General features: G+C 30.6%; 1 protein-coding gene across 1 annotated transcript in view; it reads left to right on the top strand.

Annotated features, from left to right (window-relative positions):
- The window catches only part of LOC107453838 (rho GTPase-activating protein 100F), a 97,907-nt gene that overhangs the window by 69,724 nt on the left and 14,856 nt on the right, over positions 1 to 13,327 (top strand). The window contains exons 7-9 of the mRNA XM_016070801.3: positions 2,030 to 2,400; positions 3,190 to 3,356; positions 7,302 to 8,232. Of these exons, the coding sequence (XP_015926287.1) occupies positions 2,030 to 2,400; positions 3,190 to 3,356; positions 7,302 to 8,232 (1,469 nt within the window). The remainder of the gene's footprint in view (positions 1 to 2,029; positions 2,401 to 3,189; positions 3,357 to 7,301; positions 8,233 to 13,327) is intronic.

Here is a 13,327-nt window from a genome sequence, read left to right as displayed (position 1 = left end):
TCGGCACTGGATTAACAATAAAAATTTTGACTCATACGAATTTTTACTCTTAAAAAAATCTTATGGAGATTAGTTTGCCATGATATTTCATTCAGTGCTGTGGTCTTCTGAGGTGTTTTTTTTGGCGTAATTTTTTAAATTCCACTTGCAGAAAAACAAATATAGACTTTTTAGATAAATATGATGGGTCCAATTCTACATTTCACCTCATTAAAAAAAAATTTGTGAGCTTTGAATCGATTCCCTGCTTCTTCTCTTTCGATGTGAAAGTATTTTTTATCATTTCTTGAATCTTTTTTCGTAAAATTTCGTAAATACTATTAACGATAAAATAAAAATTTTAAAACTGATAAACTTTTTAAAACTGAAAAAAAAAATTTTAATTTGCAACAAGTAGCTTATCATGCGAAAATGAGAAATATATATAAAAGTCTCAATATTTATTTTTATTTATTTATTTATTTCGTCACTGACGTTGATTTTTCTATTGCACAAGTGAATACAAGACGATTCAGCACGGCACTTTAAATTTTGGAAGGATGGTACAGCAGTTCACAAAGATTAAGAATTGCATAGCAACCCATGTGCGGAAATGCAATCATGCACCATTAGGGGTGCTTCCCCGTTATGGACTGGCTGTTCATGCACATTTGAAATGGCACTTTTATTTTTCCAAATTACCTAATTTTGTGATAATTTTACATTCCCCTGTAATTATTGTTAAAAAAATGCATTCAAATGGCTGCTTTATCGTAATTCTAAACTGACATGGCGACTAACGCTCCAAATTGGCTACCAACTGAAGATGTTAGCCGCCAAATCACTAAATTACGTTAAATAGATATCTCTTTGCCTATAGGAATGCAATTTTCGACATTAATTCCTAGAAAACGTCAAGTTTATATAAAATGAAGACAATTAAGGTAAATAAAAGTAGTGTTTCAAATGCAAGAGAAACACCGGTTCTTAGTAGCGTACGATAACAATCCCGATCATGAGTTGCTATGCAATTCTCAAACCATATTATATGTTCTATTCCTCTTCTAAGCTTATCACCACTGTGGTGAATCACCTTTCATATCACTAATAAAAATACTGTTTATGCTTATCCCATACCTATCTTCGTTAATTTGTCTATCAAACTTTAAGAGATAAGTTGAATTTCGATTCATCCTTCTCACATCTTTCGTTTTTACGTTTGCCTTGCTTTACTTTATCGATCTTGTAACAAATGCTGTTTTTATAATGTTAATAATGCTCGTTAAGATCGTTTTTGAATCTAGAATATTCCCACGTCTGTCATACGGAAATTTTACTGACATTTAAAAACAAATTAAGTTATTACGTTTTAAGAAGATTAATAGTTACTCTTGGTGCCAATGATGAAGAATAAAATAAGGGTTTGTTATGATTTGGGTAAAACAGCTCATGTTTGATGTTTGCGTATCAGTTGATGAAAATTTTGCAATGTTAATTGAAAAAAATGGTTGCATAAACTGAAGAAGCAAATAATACCAATGAAAATGGTCAAACAGAATCCCATATTACTCTTTCCAAAACGCCTCGAAGCCCTAAGAACAATGAGAAAATTTTTGTATTCACAATAATCTATAGAAAGAACCGTAATGTGTTACAAATGTTGAATATTTATTGTTTGCTTTAAGAAGAAAAAAGTGTGTTCGAAATAATGTTTTTATATATTTTCAATAAATATGTTTATTCATCTTCTTTTGCATCGTAAATATTTGTAAGCAAGTACATAATTTTTTCAATTAAAATATTTTATAATTATTGTCAATTTATTACTCCATTATTATTTTCATAAATGAATTGCTTTTCATAATTTTCCAAATTATTATTGGATATTTTACGATAACCCGCATTTGTCGTTTTCCCGTAACTATCATTCGCAATAAATGGTCAATTGAGAAACGATTAATAGGGGTTTATGCTGCGTCTTCATATTGTTTGGTCAAGAACTACCGATTATGATACAACTATATTTCTTTTTTCTTTTTTTTATATTTAGAGCGGCTGATGAAATTACTCAACCTCTTCAACAGCAACCTCTTGTACCACTGACCAATCGGCGACGGCCGACAATAGACGATAGTGCTTCAGATACTGAAGCAACAGATAGTACTAAAAACGCTATGGTGCAACGTCAACGAGGAGTTGCAAGACCCGCTTTCGCATTCCCTAGGGCGTATGGTGCTGGTGCAAATCGTAGCAATTCACTGCCAAGAGTTCGAATGTCTGAAATGGATTTCCGCCGTTTTCAACAAATAACGCAACAACAACCACCTACTAATGTCCGATTGTATGATTCACAGTCAGATAGTGATGGAGCACTTTCAGCTCCTGAGCTACCAGCAGCAAGCAGAGCAAGAAGAGACCGAGGTAACGAAATGTTTTTTGCCTCATCAATTTCATATATTTATTGCCTTTTTTTTAATTCTAACTTTTGTGCAAAGTTGAATAATTGGCTGGGTTACAAGATTTGCAAATCCAATAATTAAATTAAAAGTTAGACAAAATGGCTTTTTTTTTTCAAAAACTTAATTCCAGTAATTACTCGAAAAGTAGTAAATAGGACTAAAACTCTTTCTTCGTGCAGCTATTATAATGACATTAAAATTCTAATAGCGTGTAATGCAAAACAACAAGAACATGGATAGGCTGTTGGCCACCGAATTGTAATGAGAGCAAAAATAATTTGTGTCTTTCTGTTACGCTGATAATTCACAGAATGCTTAGCTTTTTTTTGTACTGGAAATAAAAATTCATAGACGTAATCAGACATAAAAATGTACATTCTACAACAACAAAAAAACGCACTTTTGAAAACAAAACTGACATTAAAAAAAAAATTATGAGAAATTTTGAAACTCCTTGAAGAAACTTTTTCCAATTTTTTAAATCCTCAAATGAAACTTTTAAAAGTTTTTAAAGTGTAATTTTTCGCTCATATTTGATAAATCTTTTTTGCATTAAAAAAATTTAAAATAAGAGAATTTTAGTGCCTTGCGTAAGCGTTATTCATACCCTTCTTACTGAGCAAAACTGAGCAAATCACAAGCCCAATCCTCCCTTTTGATACTTTCATAATATTTGAACAGTCCCCTCCTTATTTGAATGTTTGTTTAATAACTGTGTGTTTTGTGTTAAATGCAATATTTGTTTGTTTAGCTCGTCGAATGACATCGCCGATCTTTACGTCTGCCGAATACAGTCGATGGTTAACAAGAGCCCCTTCCACTTCAGCTTTATATGATCGTAGTAGAGCACCAACAGTCCGACCACAGTTACCCAGAAGCGCCCATAGTGCTGAGTCTCTCTTAGATAGACTGAAACAAGTAATTATTTTATTATATTAATGTAGCATGTCGAAACATTAATGATACTATCAATCGGCTATTTAAGTTATGATTAAGGATGCAAGTTTGCTTTTATGCAAATTTCCTTAAATGCCCTTGTTTTCGAAATCATGCAAAAATTATTTAAAATTTCAGATTTTTTTTTAATTTGTTACTTACATTTACAGCTATTAGTGCTATTATTATTACGGCAGTTAGTATTAAGCAGAGAGATGAGCAGAAGAGGAGTAAACATGACATCTAAAGTGAACGAATGGCATTGAAGCCATTTAAAATTTGAGATTTTTTTTAAATTTATTACTTGCATTTACGGCAATTTGTGCTATTATTATTACGGCAGTTAGTATTAAGCAGAGAGATGAGCAGAAGAGGAGTAAACATGACATCTAAAGTGCCAGAATGTACAAAATTTTGAACCAAAATTCTATTCAATTGAATAAAATCGTTAAAATTGCATAAAATATAAAACAGAAATTGCATGAAATATAAAACAATTTTTCATCTCTTAATATGCTTTTTATTATTCGCATAATTGTTAAATCAATAATGAAAAATATTATTCGATTTTCTGCTTAGTTTTCGTTCTAAATTTAAAAAAACTGGTTAGGAAGCATACACTAAATTAACGCAATAACATTTATGTATCGATTTAAATATCACGATATTTTGAAAAGTATTCTTACAATAAATCGTGAATGTCATGTCGTACAATAAATATAAATACGCGATAATTATCGACTACGATAAATATCACAAGCATTATAGATACGATAATTATCGAATCCTAATATACTTTAAATATTATCAATAACTTATTGAATACGATATTATCGTGAGTATTGATAAATTGTATTTAGGTAACGAAAAAGATTCTCAAATGCACATTTTTTATATTGTGAAAATATCGTGATTTATCGTAACACATAGTGATTTTTCCTGAAAATATATCGCAACTTTGAAATCCAGATATTGTCAACACTACTGAATGTTACTGTTCTACTTATACCATCTTTATATAATTTTAACAAATAAACTAAGGTTGGATATTCACTGTATAAGACAGTATCATTCGAATTATCCTAAAATGCAAGGTTATTGCCCGAATAAAATAGGAGAAATATATAGTTTGATTATTTCAATATTTAAACGAACTTTTTCTGGAAAAAATTGGGCTAAAACAATACTGCAATTTGTATTTTTTGAAAGGTAATTTATTTTAATACAGTTATCTGTTTCAAAATTTTGATAAATATGTTTGTTTCCGCACTACGGAAATTTTTCAGCATTATTCAAATCAGCTTAGCAGTAAAAATAAATTTTAAAAACAGACAAATTTGCTGTATTAAATTATCTATCCAAAATTACAAACAGCATTATTTCATTGCTTTATGTTAAAAAAATTCAAACATTTTCTTGAAGTTAACAAGTGCTATTTCTCCTAAAACTCCTTTATTTTCCATCATTTTTGGAAGGTATAGTACAATCGAATGATACTTTTTTTTATCAAAATTTTGTTACGAACAGTGAGGAAATAAACGAGAAAATGAAAATCAAAAATTTATCCTAAAATTAAAGATGGCGTCTGTTTTATATTTTGTTTCTGTAAATAGGTATTCACTACAATCGTAGTAAACTAGTGGGGAAACTTGAATGAAGGAAAATTCCCAGCGTGTAAACTACGTTATAAGATCTATGTAAATACATTTATTTCTATTTTCGGCAATGTTAATTTTTTGGCAATGTTAATAGGGTGATGCAACGTGAAAGATTGATATTTGAATTACTTTTAATTTTTCAGGAACGATGTATGGAAATAATTTATCACGATGTATCGTGAAAGTACTTTTTCTAATTTCACAATAACGATATTTTTAAATGTATTCTCGCGATATATCGGTATCTTTCTATTTTAAAACAAATTTTCACGACATATCAGGAAACATTGAAATTTAATTTTAATTTACGGAAACAATATTTTAAAATATATTCCAACGATAGGTCATAAGAAATATATTTATTTTAATTTTGTAATCACGATTTTTCAAAATGTATATAATATCGACGTTTTTTTAAATCTTGAAATAAAATCTTTAAAATGTACTCCCACTGTACACCGTGTAATATCAATATTTTTTCTAATTTTGAAATAACGATATTTTATAATGTATTGTTACAATATACTATTTTAATACCATTTCTTACAAGAAATGTAGAATTCATAATATTGTTTAAAACATAGTTTCAAAAATAATAATATCGCGAATGTGCAAATATCAATGCTAGTTTTTTTTTTTTAAGTATTTATATTTAACAGTGTTTGATTATCAAAATTAGTATGCTATTTGTATCCTACACTCAACTTCTTGTAATTAGAATTTATGTTCACTATAAGATTTGATCATTTAGTTGTATTAATAAAATTTTATTTCGATATTTCAACAGTTCCTTACATAATTATAAAATAAGGTTTTACTATACTTATTTACATAAAGTAGTGGAATAGTTATTTTAATTTCATAAGAAATTCCCTAAATTTATTTTTCCTTCCAATTGCTATTAAGTTTTCACATATTTAAAAATGATATATTAAAATGTCTTAGAAATTAATACTATCATTTAAAATAGACTGCAATAATAGGCTGTTTAAAAAATTGTTTTAAAATTTGACATTTCTTTACCAAAAAAGAGGTTTTTTTCCATTTCTGCCATTTGAATAGGAAGAAACCTATTTCTTCTAGGGCGATTTTTTTTCTGCGGTTTTTTCCATTGCGAACGAAATTTGTCATCCCTGTTCAGATTTCATTAACTTTGAGAACAAAAACAACTCTAAAATCAATCGAATTTTTTGAACTAAATTATCTTTTCATTATATTATTCTAAAATTAATTTTAAGTTAAACTGAGACATTTAACACTTTATTTTCATTAGTATGCGTGAAAAAGACAGACAACACTGGGGAATTTTTTTTTTTTTTTTGCACGAAATATTTTTAATCCGATATTAGATAATATAATAGATACTTATCACTGATTTCGATTCCGAAATCTGTTTCTCTTTTCAAGCAACAGTTTTAATATGACATTTTTAATTTATTTTTGTTGAAATGTTCAAGTTTAAAAATGTTATATATATAAGGGGGGGGGGTCACCTAAATGTTGCGATAAGTTTCTGCGCACCATCAGTATTGAAATTGCTAAGAAAAACATGCTCGGAAATGTCGTCAAACGACGCAAGGGGCGCTTCCCTATTATGAACTCTGTTTTTTGGTGTAGAACAGTTATATACAAGTGAGAATACCCTTGTATACCCACGTCAAAATTCTTGATGGTCTCATCAAATAATATTGATGGTTTATGTTGGTTTCAGTGAGATTCATGATGGTCTTCATCATCCAATATTTACCATAATGCGTTCATGGTTTTCGATATGCCAGCAAACTTCCATCATCCCATGATGAAAAATGCTACTTTAATACATTATAATGGCTAATCATCAAGAAAACTTTGATTTCCATGGACAAACAATCGACGATGATTCGTGATAGTCCATGAGGGTTCTATCTATACATTTCCATGATGGTTTAATGAGAATTCTTGTTGGTTTTCAGGAATAAAATATCAAAAAAAAAATTTTTTTTATGTTGGCCCATCATAAATTAATCCAAATTCGAGGTTCATGATCGCTCCAACATTTGAATTTAGGAAACTACGATGGAAATTTCTGATGGTTTAACATGAACAAACCATCAAATCAAGTTGATATTCTTATGTTGGACCACCATAAATCATTCCGAATTCCTACATTGAGGTGATTATATATATATATAGAGAGAGAGAGATTATTGTAAAATTGCTGTGCATTATATAAAAAGTGCATTGTATCTATTTATTTAATGTAAATGTACATGAATATTTTTAATTTTAGGAAGAGCTGAGGGGAATGGGGCTCCCTACGTCTGTATCTACATTATACACTCGAAGACCGATGCTAAGGTCAGCAACAGATTTGGCATCCGAGCTTGGAAGAATATCTCATCAACCACCAAATCATCAAACTCTCCTAGGTCATCCTTACATTTTAGAATACCTCAGACAAATTCCAAATCCTACACCAGTGAAAGCATCAGAAGAACGATTACATCTTCTTACTCTAAATCCCCGCGAATTCCTCAAATATCGTCCAGAGAAAGATTCTGAAACAGTACTAGGTGGAGATGGATTCAGTGGATTACTCTGGGTTCATCTACTAGCTGGGCGAGGTTTAAGATCAACTAGCCATAGCGATCATTTTCGTGATTTATACTGTGTGATTGAATGCGATAGAGTGCACAAAGCAAGAACTGTCGTAAGAACAGGAGAACACAGTTTTGATTGGGATGAAGTATTCGAGTTGGAACTTGTAGACAACATAGAAATTGCTTTTCTTCTGTACAGTTGGGATCCGCAACTACGACACAAACTTTGTTATAAAGGTTCTGTTCATTTATTAACCATCCTACGTGAGTCTCCATCCCATAGCCTGGCACTGAAAATGGAACCCCGTGGCACTTTATATCTTAAATTAAGGTACAGAGATCCTAGGCAAACATTTCAAAGACTGCCATCCCAAGTACCGAATGGTGTGTTTGGCGTTGATTTGGAATCATTGGTGATTCGAGAAAATTCTGGATTTTCTGTACCATTAATTGTAAAACGATGTGCAGAAGAAGTTGAAAAGAGGGGCTTGGACATTGTAGGCATTTATAGACTATGTGGATCCGCTGTTCGGAAAAAAACTCTTCGAGATGCTTTCGAAAGAAATTCTCTTCTAGTTGATCTATCTATAGATCATGTACCTGATATAAATGTTATTACCAGTAAGTAATTAATTTTTACTTAAACGTATTTTGCTTTTATTTATCAATAAGCAATTTATCTGCTGTTTCATATAAACTGGTGTTCAAAATAAAGAGAGTTTTTATATTTGGTCGATTATCCGCTAAACTACAGGACATATTTTAATAAAATTTGGCATGAACTTATGTTGATATAATACAAAAATAATAAGCATCGAACAGTTGTAATACACACGCTTGACCGTACGTGACTCATCAGAGTAGCTTGATATCAAAAAGTGATTAAAGAATTGAATAAAAAAGGATTTAATGGGGGGTATGGCCCCCTCGCACAGATATATAGGCCTCAGGCCGTGATTTCAATTTAATATTGAAAATAAGGCAGTTTATGAATTTCTATAAGTTTGTTACCACTCGCTCAGTAATTCTATTTTCAGACACTAGATGGTTCTCAGAGTTACTTGCTGTAATTGTCCTCCCCACAGCGTTCCAGACATGCTCTATAGAGGGTTGCTGTTTGGAGATTTGGATGGCCAATCCATCCGGCAAATATCTTCATTTTTCAGAAAATGGGCGACTAGATGTACTCTGTGTGGTCTTCGGCTCGACAGATCTGGAAATCTTAAACAGTAAATTGTTTCCATAAATTACATCCAACGCTGGACGTTAAATTGAATTCTCTATATATCTGGATTTCAGAACGGCCTGCTTCACGTCGTCCCACAATTCGCCACCTTATTTCAACAAAACGTAGATGGCTACTAATTTTTGCTGCTTGAAATTAAAAGAATCGGTTAAGATTGCTGCAAAAACCACCAAGTAAATCAGCAAAAAATGCAAATTTTGTCGTGCGCGCTAAGTTCATTCCTCTACTAGTTCCACCCACACACACGTATACGCTTGCGTATTCGACGCACAAGGTTTACATCCTTGTTTCGAAGCAGTAGTATTATATTTCACTCAGTTAATTTTAGAAAATTCAACAAAATATGAAAATTCTCTGAATTTTGAACACCAGTGTAGCTCCCTGAGTTTTTCGTAAAAAGGACAGTTCTTAAATGATGTCACACTTATTTTCAATATTTTTGACCTACTCCTCTTTGCCCTTAAGTATCACTTCCCCATACCCTTCCTTGTCACGCTACGTTACATAAACATAGCTAGCAGTTCTGAAACAAAGCACGTGTAATAGAGCGGTGGTTCCCAAATGGTGTTTAATAAAGCCCCAGGATTCCATGAAAGGGTCATAGAGGTTTCGAGAGTTAGGAAACATTTTTTAACCATTTAAGATTTTTAAAACCTGTAATTGAGTTAAAACCAAATTAATAATCCATTATTAAATTTAATATTTCCGTTATTTTATGAAATTTTTTAATTTCAATGCTTGTAAAGAAAGATATTTCAAAACAATGTTTTTTAACAACTATATAATGATTGAAATAGGAAAAGGATATATGCATTTATAAAAAATTCTATTAGTTTTTCTCATCGAATAAAAACATCCAAATTCAACAGTGAAGAGGTATGTTACTCTGATAACCATTTCCAGCGTTTATTTTCTTTCATTTTCGCTTCTATTTTAATGGAAACCATATTTTAGCTCATTCATTATGAGTTTATGCATACACTAAAATAAAATTAAGCACTAAACTATAAATGCCGCTTCAGACGTGTGAATTCAAATATCAGACATATAACCAAATCTTAAGACTGATACTCATTATGATGAAAAAATGTCCCTTATATAATTCACTAAATGTTTTCAAATTAATGAAATTAAGTTTATTACTTATTTTCAAAATATTTAATAGTCTTTTGTTCATTAATTTGTTAACAATTATTAATGAAATTTATTCATCAAGTCTCGGGCTCGGGGTTCCATCACAAGGGTTGATAATTTTTGGTTCCATAGCCGAGAAAAATTGGGAACCGCTGTAGTAGATCATATTTTAAATTTTATTTTCAAACTTTAACTATGCGATTTAATGGCATTAGTAGGCATAACAAGAATAAGGGTAAGATGATTTTATTTATTTTGATGAAAAATATGAAGGAAAAAAGCTAATTATATCAAACATTTTATAGGTTGATTTGAAATGTTGTAATTTTAGCCAAAATATGTGATGTCACAGTTCTTGGCATCTATCTCCCCTCCCACCTCTCAAAAATGTGATATCATTTATACACAACCCCTAAGATAGAAAAACGAGATTTGAGATTTTTTTTTTATTGAATCTTTGACAATATCTTAAAACACTTATATGTATAACAGATATTATCCCTCAGTGATCAAAAAACCCTCAGGTGGCTCGGCATCTTCGGCGAAACAAGTCCAACAACTCCAAGGACAATTTTTCGCCAGACCTTAATTTATAGCTGTTCGTAAAGCATACCAATACCTAATACCTTTTCAAATAAAGCCGATTCCGGCAATTGTGTCTTTTTTATATTTATTTGTAGATTTTTAATATATATTTGTTTATTATAAGTGATCGAGAATACACGTAGAAATGTTACATGCGACAATAAGAATTAAACAGTTTCTTGCAGGCAAATTTGAAGCAGAAAAAATATGGATTCAAAACCTTAAACGATACATGCCTATAAAATGTATAACAGTTTAGACTTTTCATTAGAAAAAATTATATCAACACTATTTTATCTTTTAAATTGTGCAAGTGACAAATAATGATGCTAGAGCCATGCTCCCGACCACACAGCTGACGTAGAATATCCTCAGTGCTAGACTGATTATGAATAAGAATACCCTTGCCCAACTTTCTTAAAATATTAGTTTTATGTTCCTTAGAGCAATTTTTTCACAGAAAAATAGTTAAATAATAGAGCCCGAGCCGCAGTGGCTCAGGAGAAAGAGCGCTCGCCTCTCAATAAGCTGACCCAGGTTTGAATCCAAGCGATGTCTGGTCGATATGAATTCCAAACCAGGCTCGCACCAACCACAGCACTTACGTAAAATAACCCCTTGCCTATGGGCTAACCGTGGGAGATTTTCGTTTTTTTTTCTTTTTTTTCCTCTTTATGTAACGCAAATGTGGGTCAGCTCCATCAAAAAGTCCTCCAAGGCTAGTTTGTCCCAATGTTTGATGCAGGAGATTCCTGGTCTTCTGGGTTGGGAGAAAAATTACACGGCTACGGAATTGAACATTGATAGTCGTTAACTCAGAATTGGATCGACTGTTCAAAGCCGGTTATAAAATGAAATAATGATGCTACTATTAGTTTTTAAATATTTTAAAACAAATTTTGTTTATTCAACCTTACGTTTAAAGAATTTCCTTTGAAAAATTCAATAGTTTTTAAATATATTTAGTTATAGTAGTTTATAAATCTTGACAATCACTTGAACGCAAAATTGCCAGATCGATATTTTGCCCATATACCATTAGACGTAATCTTGTTTTTGGTAATGAAAGATATCTATTTTTATAGTACTTTTATATTTTCGCTCATGTAAAAATTATATATTGCTGAAAATATGATTGATGAATGACATATTTTTTCTATGCTAGACTGAGCGAAATTTTGACCAGATACCATTAAATGCTATCGGTATTTTGTTATTGGTAATAAAGATATATATTTTGTTGTATTTTCATATTTTTGCTCTCGTAAAAATTATTTATTGCTAAAAAAATTATTAAATGACTTATTTTTTCCACGCTAGATTTTACGCAGATACTATTAACTTAAAACGTAGTTAGTCTTGTTATTAGCATAAAAAATATTTATTTTAAAAATATTTTTAGGAATATGCTCATGTAAAAAATATTTATTGCTCAAAAATAAAACCGATTAACGACATATTTTTTTTTACTATTGGGCAAAATTTTGTCGCAACTCGAGATTTTACCCCGAACTTATTAAACTTAATTGTTTCTTTTTTTCGGTAACACTTCTACAGTTGTAACGAATGCGGAATATTACAAGAAGTCCGCTATAACGACCAGTTTCCGAGTCTTTGACTGTAAAATCCTAATGTTAATGCAAAAATTGTTCTTTATAACGAGCTGAAAATTACTAGATTCCACGCTATTGCCACGACTTTTATTTTTAAAAAATACATTTTTCTCCTGTTTTAATGAGACATACGAAATGGTAGACTTATTTATTCATTCCTTATACTATTACAGAAAAAGAAGAAACGAACATCAATTTACTTTCACGTTTTGAGGTAGAAGTGTGAGCGACCATAAGCATTATTCTTCCAAACAGAAAACTTTTGCAAGTTTTAAGAATCTTGCTACATATTTCAAAAGAATGAGCCTTTTCTTTTGACCATATATCAACGTGTTTTGTTGACCACAAAAATATGTGCTTGCTTATAACAACAAGCTCACAATAAAAATTCCGTCTGTTATAGTATATGGTCTTTATAAAGGACTCTTGCTGCGTTTTTATCGTTTTGCCCAATACTTACGGTTTGAAAAGAATTTTATTAATAGATAGAGTTGTCCTTAGTATCTGGGGTATAGGGGTATCTAAGTATCTGGGGTATCTAAGGGTAAAAAACTGCACGTCGTTTTCAAAACATGGAAATAAATCTCCTATTATTTGAGATTTTGGTATTAAAACTAGTTCAATTCGTGATTTTTTTAAATCGAAATTCATTATTTTTTTAGCAAAAATTTTTAGTATTCTTTAATTTTCGTGAGCGATTTCAATCAAATCTTTTTTACTTACAATCTTTTATTTATTTCTTAAACTGAATCATTTTTAGTTATGCTTTTATGCCGTTTGTCGTGAAAGAAAAATTCCTCCCTAAGTGTAAGTTTAAATTTGCAAAAAAAGTAGCGTTTGTAGAAAAATAAAACGTTAAACGAAAGGTTATCTGAAATCCTGAAGTAAGAAAGAGTTCAAAGAATTCATTTCAATTTAATTATTTTTCAATTCTACATTTATTATAATATTGAATATATTAAAATGAAGTAAAAATCATATTTCATATTACTTTGTTAAAAGTGGTATGCGTAAAATTGATCTAGTCTTCGATTGGAAATCTTAAGTTTTAAGAAACGTTTGATTCCATTAAAAATTATTGGTTCTTTAAATCCCACAGTACTAATTCTCATTGAGAAGTATTGATGCTATGAGTTAC

The sequence above is a fragment of the Parasteatoda tepidariorum genome, chromosome X1 (assembly GCF_043381705.1).
Source record: "Parasteatoda tepidariorum isolate YZ-2023 chromosome X1, CAS_Ptep_4.0, whole genome shotgun sequence".
NCBI classification, from domain to species: Eukaryota; Metazoa; Arthropoda; class Arachnida; order Araneae; family Theridiidae; genus Parasteatoda; species Parasteatoda tepidariorum.
The sequence above is the reverse complement of the archived record's forward strand: the minus strand, read 5'-3'. Positions and strand labels throughout refer to the sequence as shown.